A 23,237-nucleotide genomic window follows, 5' to 3' on the forward strand; every position below is an offset into this window, starting at 1 on the left:
GGACTAAACTGGCAGGAGAGGAAGTTTTCTACTGGGTGCAGCTCCTCTGCCAGTTGTTGTGCTGAAACTACAGCCCTGCTCCTGGCTCACCCCAAACCACACCTTTTAATGCAGAACTCATCACAGGGCATCTGAGCTGAGCTCCTGTTTGGTCATCCAAACTCCCTCCCTCCTTTCAGTATCCCTTCCCTGTTCCCCTCCCATTACTCCTGAAACAGGAATTTTTCTTCCTCCCATTGTGCCTCCCAAGTTTAAGCTTTTAATACTAAGACGGCACACATAATCAGCAATAAAGACAGGAAACTTCTTCATAAGGTTTCGTTTCTTACCCACATCAGGAGTAATCATTTCCCACTTAAAAAAAAAATTAAGCTATATATATATCCCATAGTGGACAGTCTACATTTTCTGCTGTTAAAACTCACTTAACCAGAGGAAATAGGAATAACTCATTTCTTTTCTCCTGTTCTTTCTTTATCTGAAGAACACCAAGGCACTTATTAAAATATTTAAGAACTCATTAAAACATCTGCTTTGCTTGCATGGAGTTAACCTTTTCAATATCCAAACATTTATAAACTCACATTCTTGTTTGGATGGCACGCACACTCAGAAACACACACACACACACACACACAGATAATGAACACACATCCGGGACACATAATTATTAGAAATTCACACTTCAGTCCTATACACACATTCACACCCTCTCATGAAGTATCACACATCATTTGCACAGACATATATCTACCAAGATAAATACTAGAATCTCTGTCTCTATTTTTCTTGGAGAGATCTGAATTCTTGAAATCTATCATCAGTGAAAACTGTAAAGAAAACACACTTAATCCTTCTCCACCTCCTCTTGATAACTGATCTTTCACTTCCAGGTTTGGGGACCCTCCTGAAATACAGAAGGGTCTGTCTGAAATATAAGCATGCCTCCAAGAGAAATGAGCTAGACTTTCTTCTGAAGAGCTGCACCACCCAGGGCTCAGGAGGTCTGTGTCACGTGCCAGAAGGAACAGCATAAATGTTCTCTATGTGTTTCAGAGGAGTCCAGCCCAGCCAAGAGGGAGTTGAACTCAAGGGCAAACACATTTAGGCCAATCTCCACATATAGAGGCGAGGTTGACCTCATTGAATTTTAGCTACTGAGCCTGTCTGGCAAGTTGACAAGTGACTTCTTTCTGTATTTGGTGACTACCTTATACCTGGGGCAAATTCATTCCCAAAGAGAAGCAGGCAAACCTAAGCCTGGACAGTTCAGAGCAGCTTTTCTCCTACATCTGAGAGGGAAGTCTAAGGGATGGGCCAGGTCAGGTCAGATAAAGACCTCGGAGGTCTTTGGACCATGGATGAAAAGGACTCAAGTGACACCTCTAGACAGGATTGAAATCAAGGGACTACTAAGTTCTAAAATCACAAAGGTCTGATTTACCCCCATAATGAATACTGAGGTGTTTAAATTTGACATGTGAAAGGTCAGATTATTTCTCACCTTCATATCTTTCTGTTTGTTTTTTGTTTTTCTCATGTGCTTTTGTTTGAGACTTGCCAGGTGGCACTAGTGGTAAAAAACCCACCTGTCAATGCAGGAGACAAAAAAGATGAGGGGTTCGATCCCTGGGTTGGGAAGATCCCCTGGAGGAGAGCATGGCAACCCACTCTGTATTCTTGTCTGGAGAATTCCATGGACAGAGGAGCCTGGCAGGCTCCTCCAGTCCACAGGGTTGCAAAGAGTCAGACAAGACTGAAGAGACTTGTCTGCTGGTGAGCTAAGTACCATCTGATGTTGCCTAGTGGTACCTGTTCCTGGATCAGGTAAAGGGACTCTGGACCCATCCACTTACAATTCTAAGGCACTCTGCCAGTTTCGGAAGGAACTCACCCTCCTATAGGACCCAATTTAAGACAGAGCACTGATTCCTTGCTAATACAATTTTTAGGAAGTATTTATTAAAAAGGAGTAGAAGATCTTTTAAAAAAATCTGGTCTGCCTCCTAAGAAAATTCAGCTGGAGTTGTTTTTAAAGGAACACCATATGGCCAGAACTTGAAAATAATTGGATTACGGTGGTTTACTTCTCGACGGCCAGGTGACACCAGCTACAAACCTCGGGCTGTTCCGCACAGAACAATAAGATCACTCGGTGGAACTGAACTGAAGGTAAAAGTCCTTATCAAAAATGGGGAACTTAGGCTGGCTGGATATGGGACTGGAGCATCAGGTTGTTGTCAAAAGTGGGCCCGGGGTAAGGGGACCAGACTACCAGGAGGGGGCGGGGCTGACGTTAGCAAAAGAGGGGATGCAAGCACCTGGATTCTTAACTCCCTGTGACCTTCCTGTTTCTCAGTTTCCTAAACTGTAATTCCGTGAGTGTGTCGTTTTCAAAGTTCTTTTTGGAAGTGTTTGTTTTTCCCTTAATCAAAACTGGAACCAGAACTCCAAAGTGCAAAGCCACTAAAAGTGAAGCTCTTCTTGGGTGTGGGCATAGAAGATAACAGAATCAGTGCAGTATGCCTGCCTGGAAGCCCCTCCCTGCCTTTCTATAAGGTCTTCAGGGCTTCCTGGAACTGGGTTTGAAACCCATTAGAACTCAGTTCCCATGTTACTTTCAAATGCCACAGAAAAGAGAACAAGTACAAGGATTAGAAGACACTATATATATACCTGAGGGCACTTGATGGAGAAAAAGTCTCAATTCATCCCCCAAAAATACATTCACAGCACAGTCTCATCCTATTACCATAGCATTGTTTTTATTTATTAGTAGGAAAGAAAAGAAGAAGCCCTTTCTATGACTTCAAAAGAGAGAAGGCTGTCACTTTGTTAACTAGTCAGGAGCCTTGTATGCAAGTATGATCTTGCCACTGGAAAGCTGTGTGACCTTGGGTAGTTAGTAAACCACTCTGAGCCTTTATTTTCCCATCTATAATGAGGGGAGTGGTGCTACAGGTCAGTTCCAGTTCTAAATTTCATAGCCTGTATAACTATGGAAGGGGAAAATCCTATAACCCACAGATGAACCTCTAATTAAAAAGATTCTCTACCCTCCTAGACAAAAAGGTATTTATGCAAGGTGTTGATTTTATTTCATCTGTTTGGTAAGCCTGAAACAAAACTCTAGGATTCTTCAGTGAATGCATCTGTCTTGCATTATGGAGAGTTTAAATGTCTCTTTCAATCACATTAGCTCTACTGACGTGAGCTTCTTTTCTTAACTGAGTCTGTGGCTGTATATTTATAAATATAAGCCATACACAGTTCTGTGTGTGAGCTTCTCAACAACGATGCATGAAAAGAAAACAGAGAAAGAGTTTTTTCCAATCTCTCACACAGATCTTCTAAGTCCTGTGCTCAGGGTTTGAACCAAATTTTGCTCACTAACCTTGAATAAGCTTCTTTTAAAGTGATCTCTGTGGGCTGAGGCTGGATTTTGTTTTATTCAAAGTGACTTCAGCCTGTCACAAGACAGTCTCATAAAAATCTGTATCTTGGCTTAAGCTGGGAAGAAATGAGCCAATCCATCAGCCCAGGAATGCGGCTGTTTGACCACTTCCTAAGGCAACTGGGAAGGGATGCAATCTATTCAATTTATGGGGCTGGGTGGCAGTGAGTGATCCACTCCTGAAGGCACAGCAAATGAAAATTCCTGTGAACTTCTGCAATGAGAAAGTTCAAAATCTGAATAAAAGAACTGTCTGAGAGGGCAGGAAGAAGGGAACGGGAGAGTGGGAAAGGAAGGCAGCACTTGAGCATGGAAAAAGGAGTGAGGAATGAGGCAAACTTCCTCTTCTAACACACCTCTGATGAATTCACCAAGGACAGAACTGGAAGTTGGGTCTGGAAACAGGGCCTTTGGAACGTCTCTCCTCAATCTGGATTCTAAAAATGAACCTTCATTTAATCGTTAAAATGTAAGTTTGATGTGATTACCTCCCCTGACCTCGAATCATGCCACCTGTGGTAACCTTGTTATTTGTCATCTTATATCATAAACAAATGCAATTCCAATAGGGCAGCCAATATAATATCATTAGTTGATATTTATGTCCACTCTTTCCCAGCCCTCATTGCAAATGCAATTTTGATGCCATTGATGAGAGATCTGGGATTACAATTACTGACCATTTCAACAGACATTTGGGGAAGGAAATAGAAGAAGAATAATTTTAGGGTCTCTCCAAAAGGTAATATAATTGTTTTCATTTATTTTGATTAACAGAAGGCTTCTGTTGAAACATTCATGGCTCCCCATTGGTTAGTAAATGAAATCCAAACCCCCAGGCCTAGCAATTTGGACCTTGCATTTGGCCCAAGCTATTATTTCCAAACTTATTTGCAACTATTTGCTTCCATACTGTCTAAATGGCCATTTCTGAGTGTTCCCCAGTGTTCCTTCTCTGCTCCCTTTCCCCCTTCCCCTGCTATGCCTTTCCCAGCTCTGCTGCTGCTGCGTCACTTCAGTCGTTTCCGACTCTGTGTGACCCCATAGATGGAAGTCCACCAGGCTCCCCTGTCCCTGGGATTCTCCAGGCAAGAACACAGGAGTAGGTTGCCATTTCCTTCTCCAATGTGTGAAAGTGAAAAGTGAAAGTGAAGACGCTCAGTCGTGTCCGACCCTTAGCGACCCCACGGACTGCAGCCTACCAGGCTCCTCCATCCATGGGATTTTCCAGGCAAGACTACTAGAGTGGCTTCCCAGCTCTAAACCCATCTAAACCCTCAATCCAGGCTCACATGCCACCTCCACCCTCCCTGATCTCCCAGGAGTACCTCTTCCAACTTCTAAGGCTGAAACTCTTTAGCATCTTCTAAAGTGTGAGAGAACCCTATCCATGCTGCTGGACCACCTGCTTATCTTTGGCAAACCTTACGGCATCAAACCCAGAGTCTCTGCCAAAGATCACGCTCAATGAGGCTTGATGAATTAATGAGTTAATAATTGACTGGGTGTGGTAAAGAATCCACCTGCCAATGCAGGAGATGTGGGCTCAGTCCCTGGGTCAGGAAGATTCCCCGGAGGAGGAAATGACAACTCAATCCAGTACTCTTGCCTAGAAAATCCCATGGACAGAGGAGTCTGGCGGGCTACAGTCCATGGGGTCGCAAAGAGTCAGACACGACTGAGCACCCATGCATGCTGACTCAGCAGAGTGATACCCAAAGTATCAGTAGGTATCATAAATTCTAAAAAAGCCTTATCGCAAAGTATTCTGTGTGCCCAGCCTCCACCCTTCCTTCCCAACTCACAGCTGCTATTAAATGCAAATATTTTTTATTGGCGAACCAGGAGTTTAGAGGACTTGTCTGGGATAATAATACCTAGTCATAGATCAAGGGAGAGCTAGTGTGAACTCACAGGACACAATAACCTGAGATAATGATGACGAAGTTCAAAGGACATTACACTTTAATTCTAATAATGGTAAAATTAATTTTATCTGAGGGCTTTCTTACCCCCTCATTCCCTCCCCCCATCCTCCCAAGGGCAAGTTCTAGATATTTGTTTTCAGTAGCACCAAGAAGCTTCAAAGTCCTACTTTATCCCTAAACTCTTGCTGGGTTTCATTTCACTCCTTTCTACCCATCCTCCCCGCCCCCCCAGCTCCTTTCCCCTGGCCCCCAATATGCCTTTTAGGCACATCTGTTTTATCTTTCCCCTTTATCAAAATAAATTATTTTTGCCGCTTGGTCCAGTCATTTGCAATTCTCTTTATCTTCTTCACTGAAAGACTGGCCAGAACCCAGATCCCTAGCTATCACAGGATCTTGAGAGGCAGTGAACAGGGTATCACTGGCTGTGTGCATTAGACTGGCCAGCAGCCCCATCCAAGGCATGCTTTCCTTTTGTTATTCCCAGCCCCCTTCTTTTTTTTTTTTTCTGGATTAGATCATGACTCTTTTATGAAGACCCAGAGGGAAATGGGATTATTAAGAGTCTTGCTGGGTAAAAGCTATTTTGTCTTTATGACGACTTTTTTGAGTTCAGCTGCTGAGGGGCCTTACTGCCAGAGTAGAAGTTATTATACATTTGGGGAGCCCCTTCCATGCGGCATTTCCTGCTGAGCACACTTTCAGGGATGAAGGATGGAAGAGGAGGAAAGGAAAGGAGAGTGATTTTAAAAATCAGTAGAGGCGAGAATTCTGAAAGTAGAAAACCAAGGCCAAAAAAAAAAAGTGTGAAGAACTGATGTAAATCTAAGATGAGAATCCAGCAGAAAACATGCATCTCTGAAGAACAGGGTGCCTAGAGATTAATCTGACGCTTATAAAACCAGACAAAGGTCTAGCGGGGTAAGAGCTGAGAATGAGTAATTATTTACTGATTTTTTTAAAAAAGAACAAACTCATAAAAGTAACATAAACTTACCGCAAGGGTGTTAGTGTGCTTTCTGTCTTTCTATGATCAGTAGATACTATTAACCCCACTGAAGCTGTTTTGAAGATAAAATAACTTCCGAACAGGCGGCTTAATATGTACTCAGCAGTACTCTATGTAACCTGAAATAGCCCAACACCCTAGAAATCAGTCGGCTATTAGGATCAAACACACTTAAAGATAAAGACACTGAGGCAGAGAGAAATCTGGGATTCAGGATCACTGAACCATCAGGGGACTGGCAGGAGGTCTGGCTCTAATGCTTCAGAAGCTAGGAAGTCTGATGAAGGTCTCCCTGAACCTTTCAGTGACAAACTTATTCAATAGCATTTAGAGACAGACAAATGTTTTGCCTGTTTGAAAACTCCTTTTTCTCTCCCAGTGCCAGGAATCTGTGTGTGAACAATGAGAGATGTGTTCCGAGGCTGGGGTGTGAGTGGGCTGGAGGCACTTAACACCTTCTTCACTCCCAACACACAGGCACTCTGTTCCTTGTCATCCTGGCCCTCTTTCCTGCTTCCTGGAAACCAGGGTGTGTGTTTGGGGGGAGGGTGTGGCGGGGGTGTGAGTAGATCACTCAAGTCTGAAACTATGTGTCACAATATAAGAGTGTTTTTTTTTTTCTCCTGGCAGTTTCCATTTCTCTCCTGTCTCCTCAACCCCAGTCTTCTCCATCCTAAATGCCACGGTTGTTATTGTTCTACTGGAGAGGAGCAGCATTTTCAGAGATGGGGGATTTATTTTTATAGCACAGCTGGTCTGCCAAAGGTCACATAATTTGGCAATGTTCCCAGTGGTTAAAAATTAATTTCTCCTTATTAATACAACCAAGGTCCCATAGGATCGGAGCTCAGCCTTATCTAAACTTGACAGCTTCCTAAACCTTTAGAAGATGCTTTCTCCTGGAGGGCCAGCCACACTACAAGGCCACTGTGTCCTGGAATCCAACCCTACTGATTCCTATTAGGTAACGAGTCCATTAAGCCCTTCAGCTATTTCTCATAGAGGCAGCTAAAGCTTTGGAAAAGGCTGTAGGTTCTCCAGAACAAACGTTCACAATATCTTCCAGGAATGAGTTAATTAAAAAAAAAAAAAGTTAATGCCTTACTTGGAAGGAATCATACAAAAACTTTTAGGGATCAAACACAAGTATGACACGCAAGGAGGGTGTCTCAAAGATTATCCAGTGGCAAGTGATGGTCAGATGATAAAATACCTCAAATATGTTAATGATACTGCAAACTACTGCCCAGACATCACTTTTCAAGTCTTTTCTCGTCAGTGCAAGAAATTAAAAAGGTATTATGCTTCTGCTCCATTTTTGAAAAAAAGAAAGTCTTGTCTCTAATTTCCTAAAGTCTTTCCAAACAGGACTTTTGGGGAATATATTCTGAAAACTCTTTACCAATGAACCTGGTTCTGACTTCTGTCAGCTCAGAACTGTCTCACACTTGGGTCACCCAAAGACAGCTCATTCTCTTGACTGCTTTAATAAGCATTGAGGGAAATGACAAACACCAGACAGGACCCTCAGAACCATCCAGCCCCTAGTGTCTCTCCCAACTGACCCCCCATGGGCCTCTCCCCAGCTGTTATTCGCTTTCATGCCTCATTGCTTATGAATTGGCATTTGAACTCCTAGTCTCCTCTACACTGTGAAGGCAGGAACTGGCCTTTCAGGTGCAGAACGTGAACTATACAGTAGGAGATGTGAGCCATTTGGTAGACAGCAGGAGTCCTGTCTGGATAGCCCAGGGTTCTAGTCACTGCAGCCTTCCAACATTTCATTTTGCCAACTGGGTGCTCTGTGGCTTAATCCGAGGTCTCCTCGGCATGATATAAAAGTCCAGACCTGCGGGGATGCCTGGGCAGTCACAATTAATTGTACCAGGCACAACTTGGACAAGAAGGGGCTTGCTCTGGAACCCTCACGGGGAGCGTTTCTCTTTCCACTGTTTTGCACTGTGTGCTCTGCTGGCAACTAGCACTAGCTTCACTACCTCCAGTGGCTGTTTATGGGTAAAGTGGAGTTGGTACTCACTGAAAGCCAGCAAGAGACTAGTCCCTAAGGCCGTCTGTGCCAAATCCAGGAGTTTATAGTTCTACTTGCAAATATTTATGCCTGCCCACAGTCATCGGGCAATTTAGGGAGGCAGAAGAAAACAAAAACGAAAACCCTCTTCAAACTCCTCTCCTCCCGAGCCTAGACCGTGGTTGCCTCTTTCAGGATTTGTCTGAACCCAGACCTGTCTCCCACAGCCAATTTACACCTCTTATCTGATCATCCTGTCCAGACGGAAGGCTGAATTGACCGTTTCTGCCAGGGACCATGGCAATGGTGTTAAAACTCAACCACAGATCAAAGCTCTCCAGGCAAGGGGCAGGTAGGGGTAGGAGGTGGGGGTGGGGGTGGGGTTTGCGGGGGTTGATGGTTACAGGGTCCGGGTTGTTTTGGCCCCAAGCGGTGAGACCCGAAGGCTGGGAAACGTCAGAGCTGGGAGTTACCATCATCTGAAGGAACCCATTGTCAGGGCCTGATGATTTCCTGAGCAAAACCCCGTTTCCCGCAGACCACGAGATTAAGTCTAGCAAAGGGGACTTTCGTGGCCAGGCGCTGACCGTGAATGGCCAGCGCCAGGGGGCTCTCCTCGCTGTCTGAAACCGAGAGGAGGGGAGGTGGTGGGAGGGAGGCGAGCGGTGAGCACCGGCCAATCAACCCGAGCGCCGATCTCCTTCCCCTTCCAGAGAAAATTCAGCCGGAGCCGCAGAAGCGGTGACACGGTGGAGCCGGATCCCCTAAGCTTGGCTGGGAAAGCCGATTACCATGCCCATAACCCCATGGTTCCGGAGGGGCGCGCGGTTCCTTCCACCAGCCCCGACCCCGGCAGCCCTGGACCTCAGCTCGGCAATGCCCCCCACCCAGCCGCCGGGACTTTAGCTCCGCGGATGCCCCCCACCCTCGCTGGGCGCCCGGGTGGGACCTGGTGGGAAAAACGGGGGTGCGCCAGCCCCAGGCGAAGGGCGGAGGCAGCCGGTTAATCACAGCTCGCCTTGCCTCCATTAACTTCTGTTGATATTAAAAAGAAATCAATCAGTGAAAATGGAGCCTTGGCCGTGACTATTTCTTTTTCTCCAGTGGAAAAGCAAAGAGCGAGGCGGCGGCGGAGGGGAGGCGGAACTCGCCGGCGACTGCAGAGGATTCTCCCAGGCCGAAGACCGCAGCGGAGACTTAACTTTCTGGCAATGGGCAGTGCTGAGGAAATGCCGCAGGCTTCTCCCTGGGGGTGTCCTTAGTGTGGAGGAGGAGGGGACAAAGCTGGAGGAGTTGGAGGCGGCCCACTTAACCCGGCTTGAGCTTCGGTTTTGCTTTCTCTGGGAATATTTTTGCCTAATAGAATGTTTATGGATCGCTCGGCTCTGTTTCTGCTGCGTAGCCCAAACAAATCGATGCGGCGTTAGAGACAGATGGGGTGGGGGTGGGGAGGGCCGGCTGGGGGGCCACCACGTCCCCACCACGTGGGATGCCCGCGCGCCGCGTGCTCTTCACCTGTTCGAGCGCACTGGCGGGCGCCCGGCGCGCAGCGCTACTAAAGTTGCGCGCATTCCCGTGGCTCAAGCTGCCTCCCTTCTGCCTCCAACCTCAGGTCCGAATCCCACCCCGACTTTCCGCCAACCAGCTCGGCCAGTGCTCCGGCCCCCAGCCCCTCTGAGCCGGCTCTCTCGGGGCGGCGCGGGAACTGCAGCGCAGAGTGGAGTGCAGGAGGGGGCGCTCCCCGCAGGGCCTTCGGAGCGTCCCCCGAATCCCCGAGCGGGGGTAGGAAGGCGGCGGCGCTGTGATCCGGCAAGGCGGCCGGCGTGGCAAGGACTGGGGCAGCCTAGTGCGCGACGCCCACTCAGCTCCCAGCCGCCAGCCAGTGCCAGAGGCCACGCGCCGTGGCCACGAGGTTATTTGCCCAATTGCTCCCTCGCTTCCTCCTTCCGCCCTTCCCCCCACCCCAACTCGTCGGAGTGGGTTTCAACCGTCGCTGCAGGCTGGGCCCGGCCCCCTCTTGGCCGGCGCGCACCGGGTGAGTCAGAGGTCTAGCTCGGCCTCGCCCTTTGCTACTGGCTGCCAGCTCCCCCGGTGCCAGTTGGCTACTGCGACCAAAAGCCCTAGCAGCCCGCGGTTCGCGATCGCCTTTTCGGGGGTCTGCAGAATATCCACCCGAGCGGGTCCCAGCTCCGCGTCCCGTAGGGAGATCCCACCCTGGGTCCGAGGCTGCCTGAGGCCTCAGAGTGGGTGACCGGCCCGCGCTCCCGCCTCTGGGCTTCTCTAGAAGTGACGCAGCGCGGCCCGGGGCTGGGGTGGGAGGGGGCTCTGCGGAGAGCGCGGGAGGCAGGTGGCAGAGCCGGAGTGGGTTAGAGCGGGTGTCGCGCACACACGTACACACTCCGCGCAGCGCTCGGGGACAGATGTGAGAACATCTGGGGTACGAGATGGCCCCTGAGTCTTTACGACCCCTCCCGCTCCGCACAGCACACAGAACCTCAAGTTGTGTGTGTGTGTGTGCGTGCCGATGTGTACGCCAGTGTGCGCGCACTCGCGCACCCGGGCCTACCGGAGTCCGTGCCTGAATACATAATGTACCGTGGGCATCCTTGCCGCGCGCGCACGCGGACACACACACACACACAGCGAATCACACAAACATCCATAATTTATGCCGCTTTCAGGTCTGTGGGAGGTAATTTAATTTCGCCTCAAGCTGGGAACTTAGATTTAAGAGAACAGGGAACTGGAAGCCACAGGAAATTTCCCCAAGTGGGACCTGCACCCATCTCTTTGATACGATTTGCAGCTGCTCTGACGACCAGTTACGGCAGAGAAGAAAAGCAGCAAACGTGTGGGTCTGGAGAGTAAGGGCGTTCACCTATCTTTCTTTCCCTCAAATAAACACCCAAGCTTCAAGTGGGGCGCGTGCCTGTGTTGGGGAGTGAGAATCAGAGTCCCCGGCTCCCGCAGGATCCACTAACCCGCTGTGATGGGGAGGACCCGGGGAGGCTGCCAGGGGTTCGTGCTACCGCTGCGGTGGCAGCCTTAGATGTGCCTCCGGGTAAGGGCACTCCAGGAAGCGTTTTTCTCCTCTCTCTTTTTTCCATTTCCTCCAGGGATGCTTTCCCCACTCTCAATCACCTGTAGCAGCTTTTAAGAGTTTTGTCAGATTCCAGAGCCTCTTGTCAGAGGGGAGAGAGACTCAGCCTGGAGAGAGTGGTGTGGGGAAGCAAGAACGTGCCCCACTGGATTTTCTGGAACCAGAGAGCCCTTCTCTGAAAGAGCAGTGCCCCTGGCCAGCCTCCACTCCCCCCACTCCCCAGACACTTGCCCCAGACCATTCTGGGCCTTGCAGTGCTTATCTCTGCAGTGTGTCCACACACTCTTTTTGGCAGTGGTTGAGAACAAATTCTACCCAAAAGTTTCTAACCACTTTACAAGAGTGAGAGACCTTTGAGGGCCACGCAGTTTGTTTTATCTAATACTAGTTTTAAAAAGAACATATGATTTACTTCCCCCAGAAAATATACGGAGGCAGGCAAGAGAACTGGATGACCAACCGCCTCCGTTGGCAGCAGCGCCCAGCCCAGAGCCGAGCCACGAGACAACTTGCTCCATCAGCCTGAGCCCAGTGATTCGGAGGCTCATCCACACATTCTGCAAAGAAGCCACAGCATTGGAAAACCCAAACTAGATTCTTGTATTTCCCAAGCCCTTCATTTAACATTGCTCAATGTAGCTAAGTGGAGGGAATGCAAATGATTTATATTTCGCTGGCTAGGTTGAAGAAACTCATGGGAGATGTGTTCTGCTTCAAGACAGGGGAAAAAAATTCCCCAAAACTGTAATGCAAAGGCTTTGTAGTATTTTTAAACCTTTGATTCAGTCCATATGTGACATCTGAACACCGCCAAATTCTGTCTATGTTTCAAAACACACACATAGTCACATACTCCTAGCAGGAAAAGAAAAGTTGGGTTTTAGCAGCGGTGGTGGTATAGGGAGGGCCGACTGGGATCTCTCTCTGAATTATTCAGTATTGAGCGATCCTCCTTCTCTTGCCATTGCGTGTGGCCCCCTGCGTTAGCAGTTGTTTTTAAAGGTAAAGGCATGCTGAAATGAATTAAAAAAAAAAAAACACCTTTCAGGGGTCTTACCTGCTTGGCCTCTCACTTCATGTCCTGCAAAGTAGAGAGCTAGGAAAATCCAGGTGAGAGGAAACATATCCATTTTGGAGAAGGTTTTCTCCAGAGCTGTTTTTATAGATTTCTTGTTTAATGATAAGTCTTTGTGTTTTTCGCTCCCTTGTGTTCTTCCTTAGTGTCCTCTGCAAAGGTTCCTACCGGTCAGTGTTTCCCTTCTGAGTCCTGCCGGCCTGTCGTCACCTTTCTTCTTGCTGGGTCCCCACCTCACCAGGAGGAGGGTAGCTCTTGAAATCAGCAAAGAGGGAGCAAGCCGGGAAGAGAGGATGGATTTCCTCTCTTAAAAACAAAACGCATCTATGTCCTCTCCAGTTCCTCAAAGTATCATTTCCTTTATCCTACAACATCCCGAGTATTTCCCGTTAGCCAAGCGTAAAAAAAAAAAAAAAGAAAAAGAATAAAAATACAAGCCAAGACTTGCCTTGGGCATCACACGGCCCCCAGGCAGCTGTGAGATCTCAGAGGCGTACACTGACATACATCCCTCGGCACTGGGGACCGGCACGCGGGCGGAGGCACAGAACGCCGGACGGCCCGAGCGCGAGGCGGCCGCCCAGCTCTTGCCCTCGCCGGGTTCCCCTAGCGGGAGCCTCCCCTAACGGCTACACCCGCTTGGCCAGCCTCGCGAGGGGAGTCTGAGGAAGGAAGCTGCTGCTGCTGCGGCTGCGGCTGCTGTGGCTGCTGGTGGTGCGGCGGCGGCGGCGGCGGCTGGGATCGCCTGGGAGTGAGCGAGCCCCTCTCCGAGTTCGCCCGCGCCCGCCCTCACCTCCACCTCGCCCAGCGCCCGGCAGAGTGTCTGCGCGTCTGAGGATGTGCTGGGGGCGGGCTGCGGGCTGGTGCCTAGCTCGCGTTCTCTGCTTCCCCTCCGGCTCCCCCCGCTGCCTTTTCAGGCCGAGCAGCATGTGGATGTCAGAGCCGCGGCAGAGCTATCCGATTACGCGCCGGCTCAGGGCCCGCCCCTTCTGTGTTCCTGATTAAAGAGGCAGCCGCGGAGACGCGCGGCGCAGAGGCGAGTGCCGCGGCACCCAGCTCGGGCGGGGCGGCGGCGGTTTTCCCCCGGTAGCGGCCGGATCAAAGTTAAGGCAGCTCCCGCCTCAAGCCACCCATCTCCCACCCAGCGCCTCCCGCCCACCCTGGCACCTCCGCGGCCGGGTTTCGCCAGGCCGCCCGTGCGTAATGCCCTGCAGAAGGAGCGCCCCCGGGCACCTCCCGGGCGCGCTGCCCTTGGCCGCTTGGCCCCGGTCCGAGGGAGACTCCGCGGGAAACGGAGGAAATTCTTGTCCCCCCGCCCCTGATTCCCCGACTCCGGTGCCACACACGTAGAGCCCAGCACAATGCCACGCGCAATGGCGTTACAAGAGGAGTTGGGTGGCGTACGGTGTTTGGAGCAGGGAAGCAGGCAGCAGCTCAGCCATGCGTTCGCACAGGCAGCAGTGCGTGGCGGCGACACACACGCTCAGCCCTGGCTGAATAAAACCCCAAACACTCCTTCCGTTTACTACTCAGATCCTTTGTTGTGTCCCAAACATACTCCTCTCCTCTCTGCGTGAGGATTTAGTTTTTCCTGCGTCCCTAACTTGTAACTATCAGAAGAGGAAAGATGTTCTTCAAAGCAATTTTTCAGGTAATTAAATTGGATTCCGCCAACCCTCCAAAAATGTCCAGGTAGGAAGGCTTCTTCTCAAAATGCTACAGAAACTACTTCTCTTCATATTTTCCCCGTGGAAATGTGGTCACACCGCTGAGAGAAAGAAAACAGCATTACGCCAACTATTTTTTAAACGGAGGCGTGAAAACTGTTTAGAGGGAGCCTCGGGCTAACAGTTGGGAAAACACTTGTATTTTTGTTTCAAAGGATGTCTTTGTGGGTTCCAAACTGTCTTGCTTCACTAGGCACCTATTACTACAGTATCATAAAGACTGTAACAGAAACAGTCTAAACACTCTGCGTATACCTTTTCTGCCACTCCACAGATTAAGAAAAATAAAGTTGTGGTGACAAGAAACACACACACATCTGACTATTCCATTTATTTCTTTGCCTGTGTTGGTGGATTCTTCTGGGTGGTTTTCCTCCTTATCTGGACTTGCCATTAGCTTTGTTTATCACTTTTAGTGTCTGAAAAATCTGTAACTCCCACTTAACTGTTATTTACACTGAGATAACCAAAACAAAATTGAATCAGAAGTCATTTGCAAATAGTTGCGCCAAGCCGTGCAAGGACTTTACCGTGCTGTGTAAATCCACAGGCTGCATATCACATTGTTAATCTTAGACGCCTGGCTTGAAAGGGCATTTAACCGAGGCCTGGTGAGTTCTTCCAATGTGCATATCCCCAGACTGGCCCAAAGACTACCTCTCATTCCTTTCATTTTTTTCCCTCCTCTCCCCTTCCTTCTTTTCCCTCCTTTCTTCCTGGCATTGAGAGCACATCCATATTATTGAAAACTCCAAATTTACTATTTTTTTTTCCTGTTTAAATGTCAATTGTAAAGAAAGACCACTGCTCCCCCAGTGTTTAATGGAGTAAAGAGGCAGTCTGGAATTTGAACCTCAATTTGAGATCTCAGCTTCTGTCATTGCCAAGTTACTAACCTAGGGATATTATCTACAGTGACAGAGGCCAAGTAAAGAGAGTCATTTAGAATCATGTCCCCCTACCAACCAACCTAGCAAGTGCTCAACAGGAAAGAATTCTGTTTCTGAGAACATTATAGCCAGAGTTCAGATGAAGGGAAGACAGAAAGTAAAAGTAAACTGAAGCCCATTGGGAAACTGTAAGAATGAAATTCTGGACTTCTACTCTTAGGGTCTCAGGGCTGAAGGTCCCCATGAGGCTGCTTTGAGGGTCTGGTATGGCAGGGAGAAGGGTCAGTTTCTGTGTTCTGTTCCTGGACTTGATTTCCAGTCATGGATTTTAATTTTATAGAGGTATCATTAAGAAGGAGCTAACTCACTTTCTGGGAGTCCTCAGAAAGAGTGTTCTAAGACTTCTAATCAGTCCACTTGAGTCAAGTCCTGACTGCCTTCAGCTGGGTAGAGGGTGAGTCTTTGGTTCAGAGCCCTGGCCAGCGCAGCCAGGCCATTTTTAATCCTCTAGGGGGCAGCACTCAATAAATAATTGTAACAGTACCTGCAGTAGCTCTTCTGGTGGTGCTTTTATGAGACTTCTAGGAGCCCACAGCCCTTTATCAGACCAGGGGAGATTCAGGATGAGAGCAGATCTCACCAGTCCACTGTGAACAAGAGCCCATGGACTCAGGGAGGACTCAGAATTGCTTTAATTCAGGACTTCCTAGGACTCTTGGGAACAAAAATCCTACCAGTGCCCTCTGAAATCCAATCTTTAGGGAAATTCTCCAGACCAGGACTGGCTCAGACCTGCCAGCCCCCGTTTTTGTCTGGACTGGAATCTCAGGGGTTTGGCTGCAGTTGGTTTGGTTTTGACCAGAGGTGCAGGGGTGAGCCAGGCACCATACTTTTCATTATTTTGTGAGCCCACATTTTTCACCCTTTTGAGTCCCATAGAGCATCAGTCTCCAACTTTTTTGGTACCAGGGACTGGTTTCATGGAAGACAGTTTTTCCATGGACTGAGAGGGCTTGGTTCCAGGATGATTCAAGTGTATAACCTTTATTGTACACTACTTCTATTATTATTACATCAGCTCCACCTCAGATCATCAGGCATTAGATCCCGGAGGTTGGGGACCCCTGTCATAGAGAAACTTGCCTACTAAAGACTAGTGGCATTTACAGAAACAATGCACGAGTTAACAGAAACAGTGAACTGACTAGAAAACAGCTAACTAGTGAAGTTGAGATTCTTGGTAGAATCACTGACTCACCTAGGACCTTTTACATCATTATCCTTAATTGTGAAATAATAATAGATAATCCCATCCTACATTCCATTCCTTTGACAGGAAGGGATGTGGGGAACAAAAAACAGGTTTGTAAAAGGTTGGAAGAGAAAGCTGTAGCAGTCACACCCCTAAGGAGAGATGGGTGGTTCCTCTTCGATAGTCCCAACCCAAGGTTACATCCGAATCACCGAGGACGAGTGGTAAAAAATCCAGATCCCTGGGCACTATATTCCTGCAGGTCAGATTCCTTGCATCTGGGAATCTGCTTTTTTAACCCAAGTTTTAGGTGATTCTACGTAAATGTTCATCAGACCAGAATTGAGGAGTTCTGTTTTGAGACACTGTGTTTGCACATATCTTAGTTATATGCACTTCCATAGAAGGACCTGGGCAGGTATTTATTTCTTCACATTTCCTCTCCAGGCACTTTTCAGACAGCAAGCAGGTGATTCAAGTTTCTGGGGAAAGTCCCCAAGAACATATTCCTTAAAAATGCCAGAGTGGTGGTATTTCCAGCTTTGCCTTATGACATTTATTTAGTAGCAATAGCAAAGAGCCTTTTGGAAACACCAAACCTCACCTCATGGGTGCAAGGGATTTGAAAAAACATGTTTAAAGTGCCAGCTGGTGGGGTTTATGAAGTTGGATCCAGCCCTTTCACCACCCACCCACTGAACCATTGGTTGTTACTAGAGGTTTGTTTCAGGTATAGTTTTCCATCTGTGTTCATTGTATTGTGCTTATTAAATGCTCGTGGAAGCATGACTCTGCAGGAGGTGTGCAAGCAAGTAAGACATTGGGGTCCTGTCTCCTGGGAACACAGGATCTAAGAGTTCCAGAAGTATCAAGCTTCCACAGTAAATGCCACCTGTCACACAGTGCTTCCCCTTATCTGAGCCCTGACATCGACAAGCTCTCACCCCAGAAGGTGGAGATGAGAGACATAATTGAGTCTTAATCTGTAATTCACCACACTGCCCTAGTTAATGTTTAGTTGCATCTGTCTCAGAGGCAAAGCTTCAGTTAAAATGTAATAGGTCTTCATTTTTTATTCTCTGTTTTGTTTGAAGCTGAAGTCTGGGTTTCTGGCCAATAAGTTTTTTATACTACTCACTCTTTAAACAATCAACATTCTTCTTTATTCAGTACATTTGAACACTACCGTGGAGTTACTATTTGATATTATTTTGGTGCATTTCCAGAATCCTCACAGATTTCCATAAAGCATTGAGATGTCCTTCACTCTACTGTATGTGTCTCTCATCTCTTTCTCAGACACAGACACTAGATCAGGTAGAAGGGAGACTTATGAATGAAAAAAAGAAAAATCAAGTGAAATGTGCAAAATTCATTCAAACATCTCCAGAATCTTTGGCAAAGAAAACTAAAGAAGTCGTATTGCTCTCGCTACTCTTTGTGGTTTAAGCATGGGTCTCTTTCCCTCTGATACACTCATTTTTGTACAATTGAGGCATCACTCTCGAAAAGAACTCCATCAATCCTTCACTTTAAAGCAGCATTCTCCAGGCACTTCCTTGGCAGTCCAGTGACTAAGATGCTGCGCTCCCAGTGCAGGGGGCATGGGTTCAATCCCTGGGCTGGGAACTAGATTCCACATGCCTCAACTAAAGGTCCCACATGCCACAGTGAAGATCCAGGATCCAGCATGCTGCAACTAACACCTGGCACAGCCAAATATTTTTATAAAAGCCACGTTCTCCAATACAACCTTCTGCAATGAAAGAGGTATCAGTGCTTTACACGCAGCTGTTAGGCACTTCATGGCATAGATGGGGAAAAAATGGAAACAGTGACAGACTTTATTTTCTTGGACTCCAAAATCACTGCAGATGGTGACTGCAGCCTTGAAATTAAAAGACGCTTGCTCGGAAGAAAAGCTATGACCAACCCAGACAGCTTATTAAAATGCAGAGACATTGCCGACAAAGGTCCGCCTAGGAAAAGCTATGTTTTTTTTCCATAGTCATGTATGGATGTGAGAGCTGGAGCATAAAGAAGTCTGAGCGCCAAGAATTGATGCTTTTGAACTGTGGTGTTGGAGAAGACTCTTGAGAGTCCCTTGCCTGCAAGGAGATCAAACCAGTCAATCCTAAGAAAAATCAGTCCTGAACATTCATTGGAAGGATTGATGCTGAAGCTGAAGCTCCAATACTTTGGCCACCTGATGCGAAAAACTGACTCATTGGAAAAGACCTTGATACTAGGAAAGTTTGAAGGCAGGAGGAGAAGGGGATGACAGAGGATGAAATGGTTGGATGGCATCACCAACTCAATGGACGTGTTTGAGCAAGCTACACGAGATGGTGAAGGACAGGGAAGCCTGGCATGCTGCAGTTAACGGGGTCACAAAGAGTCAGACATGACTGAGTGACTGAACAACATTAGGCATTTAATGCCTAGTGTCACTGATAATAGAATTTTAAGTTGCATTTAATTTTATTAAAAAATTTTAATTTCCTAGTCCCTCAAAAAACAAAAACAAACAAACAAACAAAAAACAAAAAGAGAGATTCCACATGATGTTAAGGCTATTAAACAAATGCAACCTCTCAGGTTTAGATAATCAAAAGACCAGAGCTGAACATTTCCCATAGAAGCCCTAGAAATTCACCCCCTTGTTAGTCTCTGAGGCTCCCTCACTTGTTCACCCAAAAGGGAATCCCAGTATCAGCAGAGGAAACATTTGAAAATGTTTGGTTTCTACCTGTTGAGGAAGAAAAGGACTGGCTTATATTACTGTCTATCACCCTGTGCCCCTTCTCTGCTCTCTTGGACAGTTTTTCCAGAGCAGTGACCAGGAAACAGGGCTTTCACAGTGCTCTGGGCCCTTGGCCTCAACTCAAGCCCTCAGTGGAAAGAAGCAGGTTAGGGCAGCAGAAACCTGAGGTTAGGGCAGATGGACTTTTGTTCTCCACTGCCCTTTGGTGTCCTTGAAAGTCTGATAACCAATTTGGAATCAATTTCCTCACATGTAGGAGGAAAAGTCATTCAAATCAACATTCTTCCATGACATCCACCCTTTTTCAGTTTTTTAAATTTGGTTTGGGATCTTCCAGGACTCCATTCACATTTGTGAATTTAAAGCTGGTTTTAATTTCATAGCCATCATCAGTTAATAAAATTGATAATCCTTTATCCCCCAAGAAAATATAAATGCATGGATGAAGCTTAACTGGCTATTCCATTTTCATAGTATTAAGTTGGGTCAAAAAGTTCATTTGGGTTTTCCTACAAAATGTTATATAAAATATTTACCCAACATTTCATTGGGTGCGTGCATGCTAAGTTGCTTCAGTCGTGTCCGACTCTTTGCAACTCTATGGACCATAGACCACCAGGCTCCTCTGTCCACAGAATTCTCCAGGCAAGAATACTGAAGTGGGTTGCTATGCCCTTCTCCAGGGGATCTTCCTGACAGACTCAGGAATTGAACCTGTGTCTCTTATGTCTCCTGTGTTGGTAGGGAGTTCTTTCCCACTAAGCCACCTGGGAAGCCCATTTCATTTGGTACCTTTTCCCAAGACGTAAGTAATAGTAAGTATGTTAGGCATCTTGGTAGGGCTTTCAGAAGAGATATTTCTGGATTTTTGGACAAAGACCTTTCCTAGTTCCTTTAAAAAAAAAAAAAATACAGATTCCACTTGATGGTTAGGCCAAGAACTTATTTGTAACTTCATGGCATTTATAGGTGATGTGATGGGAAATTTGGGGATTATGATATGAAATTTTTACCATTCAGGAAAATCTTATTTTAAGCTGAAGATTCCCATTCCCTCACTAAACTCATAGACTAAAATTCCTGGAAATGTATATCTTCCATCCATGAGATGTATTCCTTTTCCTTCCTTCACATGCGTGTATATCCTCTCAACCCCCCACTGATTTGTAACGGGTTTTGTTGTTGTTATTTATTGCCGTTTTCAGATTTGTAACCTGTAACTTTGTTGTTGTTCTTTACTTGCTAAGTCGTGTCCGGCTCTTTTAGTAACTGCTGGGCTCCTCTGTCCATGGAATTTTCCAGGCAAGAATACTGGAGTGGGTAGCCATTTCCTTCTCCTGGGGATCTTCCTGACAGAGGGGTTGAACCCAAAGCTCCTGGACTGGCAGGTGGAGTCTTTATTGCTGAGTCACCCGGGAAGCCCAGCCTGTGACTTACAGTGCCTTAATTAGACATCTACACTGTCGAGTGACTGTTACATTATGATGGAAATAATTGCTAATTTGACCGTGAAAGCCCTGATGGAAAGGCAAGAGTCTGGGAACTGACCTTTGGCTATTGAGGATTCTCAGGAGTGGGTTAATTCACACCCACCAGAGTCATTTGTTTCCACTCTTTTCCTTCACATTTACTCCTACGCAGTTTACTGAGCTGCCAATCAACTGAGTTTCTGGATGGGGCAGACCTTGGATTGAAGCTTGCTTTCTGCAGGCACCAAGATAAATTGAAGAGGCTGTCTCCTTTTCCATCTCCAGACTTGAATTCTATTTATTTTCTAAATTTAAAAAAGACAGTAAGTAATAAATGGACATCATTTAAAAAATTCCAAGCAGAAGTGTTCAATGAAAACTTAAGTTTCATTGAATGTCTCCCAGTTTTGCAGTTCACCTTTCCAATTCATCTCCCCATTGATACGGGTTTTGGGTATCCTTCCAGAGATACTGAGACTATGTTCCAAATTTAAAGCAAAAACATATTTATATTTTTCTTCAGCTTCCTTTTTCCAGCCCTTTTCCCTTCCCTGTCTCTCTCTCCTAGCCTAAGCAGTAATGATCTTGAAAACCATTAGGGGGCAGCTGTGACCAGAAAAGGAAACAACAGGAGAAAATGCAGAGCTAAAATTCAAGAGGAAGATATGTGGAAGGAAAGGAATTTAGGAAAGAGATCAGCAGAAGAGAAAAATGAAAAAGAAAGCCAAAATTAACAAATTCAAAACATCACAAAATAAAAGGAAGTTGTAATATTAAAAAACTAAAGGGAGTTTATGTGTTGAGAGAGGGGAAATTTATAAAGGCTAGGGATTATTTGAAAAAAAAAAATGTTCTTTTAAAAGCTAACCTGTAGAACCTGATTAGCTCAACTTGAGCAGAAAGCAGAAGGTTATCTTTACCTGAACCGGAAGGCGTTTTTCATGCAGGACTTTCCATTCTTAGGACCTGTTCCAACTAAAGGGTACAGAACTCCACACCTTGTCCATTTGGACTTGTGATGTGGGGGATGGGGGTGGGAGGGCCATCCCGCATCCACTCCATCCTCAGCATGCTTTCAGCTCTCAGCGAGGCAGCGAAATTAGCCTGAATATAAAGGTGCCATTCTATTTCTCAATGCAGCAGAGCTCAGAAATGAGGGACCGTGTTTCTTTTGAAGCCAATGCCGTAATCAAAATGCTTTCAGGTGTAGTTCAAGCAAACCTCCCCTGGTTTCAGCAGGTTAACTTCATTAAAGCTCCTAGCTACCGCTTTAATGTTTTCTAGGCTCTTCCCTCTGGGTACATTAGGCAGAAACCAGCCCTCTTGGGAGTTCTGTACCCTGATGTTTTTCATTGTGATTGGAATGCAGGGGCAACATTTATGCTAGGATAATATGAAATGGAAAGTTGATTCTAGAGCACAATAAATTTCATCACTTTTAATCTCCAAACTTCCCCTCCCCAACATTAAGATAGGCAACAAAAACCTGTCAAAACCCTGGTCTAGGGTCACTGGATAAAGCATGGAGCGCCTGGCATCCTGTATTTGTTATTTGCTGAGTCTGATTCAGAAGACAAAGTACTCCCAGGCTGTCCCAAACTCTACACCCAATGTCACTCATTAAAATCCAGTGGAAACTTTCCTTTTAGGATGAAAGGCACTTGTTCTCAATCACTCACCTCTGATGTTAGACTCTTGGATTTCCTGAAGACCCAGCATGGACAGGGGGCACTTGGGGATTGCTGGGGTAATTCTGAGAAAGCCTGGCATGCACTTGCCATGGGGAGCTCCTTAACCCTGTGCCAGATTAAGCTGGGCTTTGTCAAGTGGGCAGTGGAGTTTGATGTGTTGGAGTGAGTCGCAAAATGATTATTTCAAAAGCGGTTGTTTTGCAGTGGTTGTTGGGTTTTCATCTGTAGCCTAAAGTCAGAAGCTGTCTTCAACCCTCTCTCTTTCTCTCTCATTCTGTTTTTCTTTGACATGGAGTCCTGGAGTTTAGTTTCTAACACATTTGAAAAGTCATACTGGAAACATTGCCAAATAAAAACCTCTCTGACCAGAAGCAATTTGCTTCCCTTTACACAAGCCCCCCCAAAGTTAAATGACAAAGCAAGTTTGTCTCTTTGTTAGAATTTGGCTAGGATCTAGGATGTAAAAACACTTTGCATTTGATTTCCCATTTGATTTGATCATCATTTAGAAGAAGGAAATGTAATTTTTGACCTTTCAACACATTTGGAAGCATGTTTTCCTGTTGCTATACCCGACTGACAGTATTTTCACAGACCTCATCTTCTCCAACACTGAGCTCCCTTAGCCCTTGGAAAATGGAAAAGTTGCACTTTGGGGGTGAGGAGTATTCGAGGGCAAGTCAGTCTAATAAACTTAATAATTGGATTAGCAATGTAGGTTGACAGACATGTCAGAGGAAACTAAGGGCTCTGAAGTGGGTCAGGAGACCTAGTTTCTAGTTCTTGCTTTTTTGTTGATGCCATGTGTATGCTTTATGTCAAATCATTTCATTTCTCTGTGATTCTGTT

At 46.6% G+C, this 23,237-nt stretch overlaps 1 protein-coding gene across 5 annotated transcripts in view; it reads right to left on the bottom strand.

The window, feature by feature from the left end:
* Nucleotides 1-13,536, bottom strand: part of NRP2 (neuropilin 2) — a 119,931-nt gene extending 106,395 nt beyond the window's left edge. For 4 of the 5 annotated variants that reach the window (XM_055397546.2, XM_055397549.2, XM_055397547.2 and 1 more), the window contains exon 1: nucleotides 12,578-13,535. In XM_055397546.2, coding sequence (XP_055253521.2) covers nucleotides 12,578-12,650 — 73 coding nt within the window. In that variant the 5' untranslated portion in view covers nucleotides 12,651-13,535. Of the gene's footprint in view, nucleotides 1-12,577 lie in introns of all 5 variants that reach the window. The other variant, XM_088828124.1, reaches the window with a different exon arrangement.
* Between the last annotated feature and the right edge of the window lie 9,701 nt (nucleotides 13,537-23,237).

This window comes from Moschus berezovskii, chromosome 2 (genome assembly GCF_049115385.1).
Source record: "Moschus berezovskii isolate FMDL1 chromosome 2, NW_MosBer_1.0, whole genome shotgun sequence".
Lineage (NCBI taxonomy): Eukaryota > Metazoa > Chordata > Mammalia > Artiodactyla > Moschidae > Moschus > Moschus berezovskii.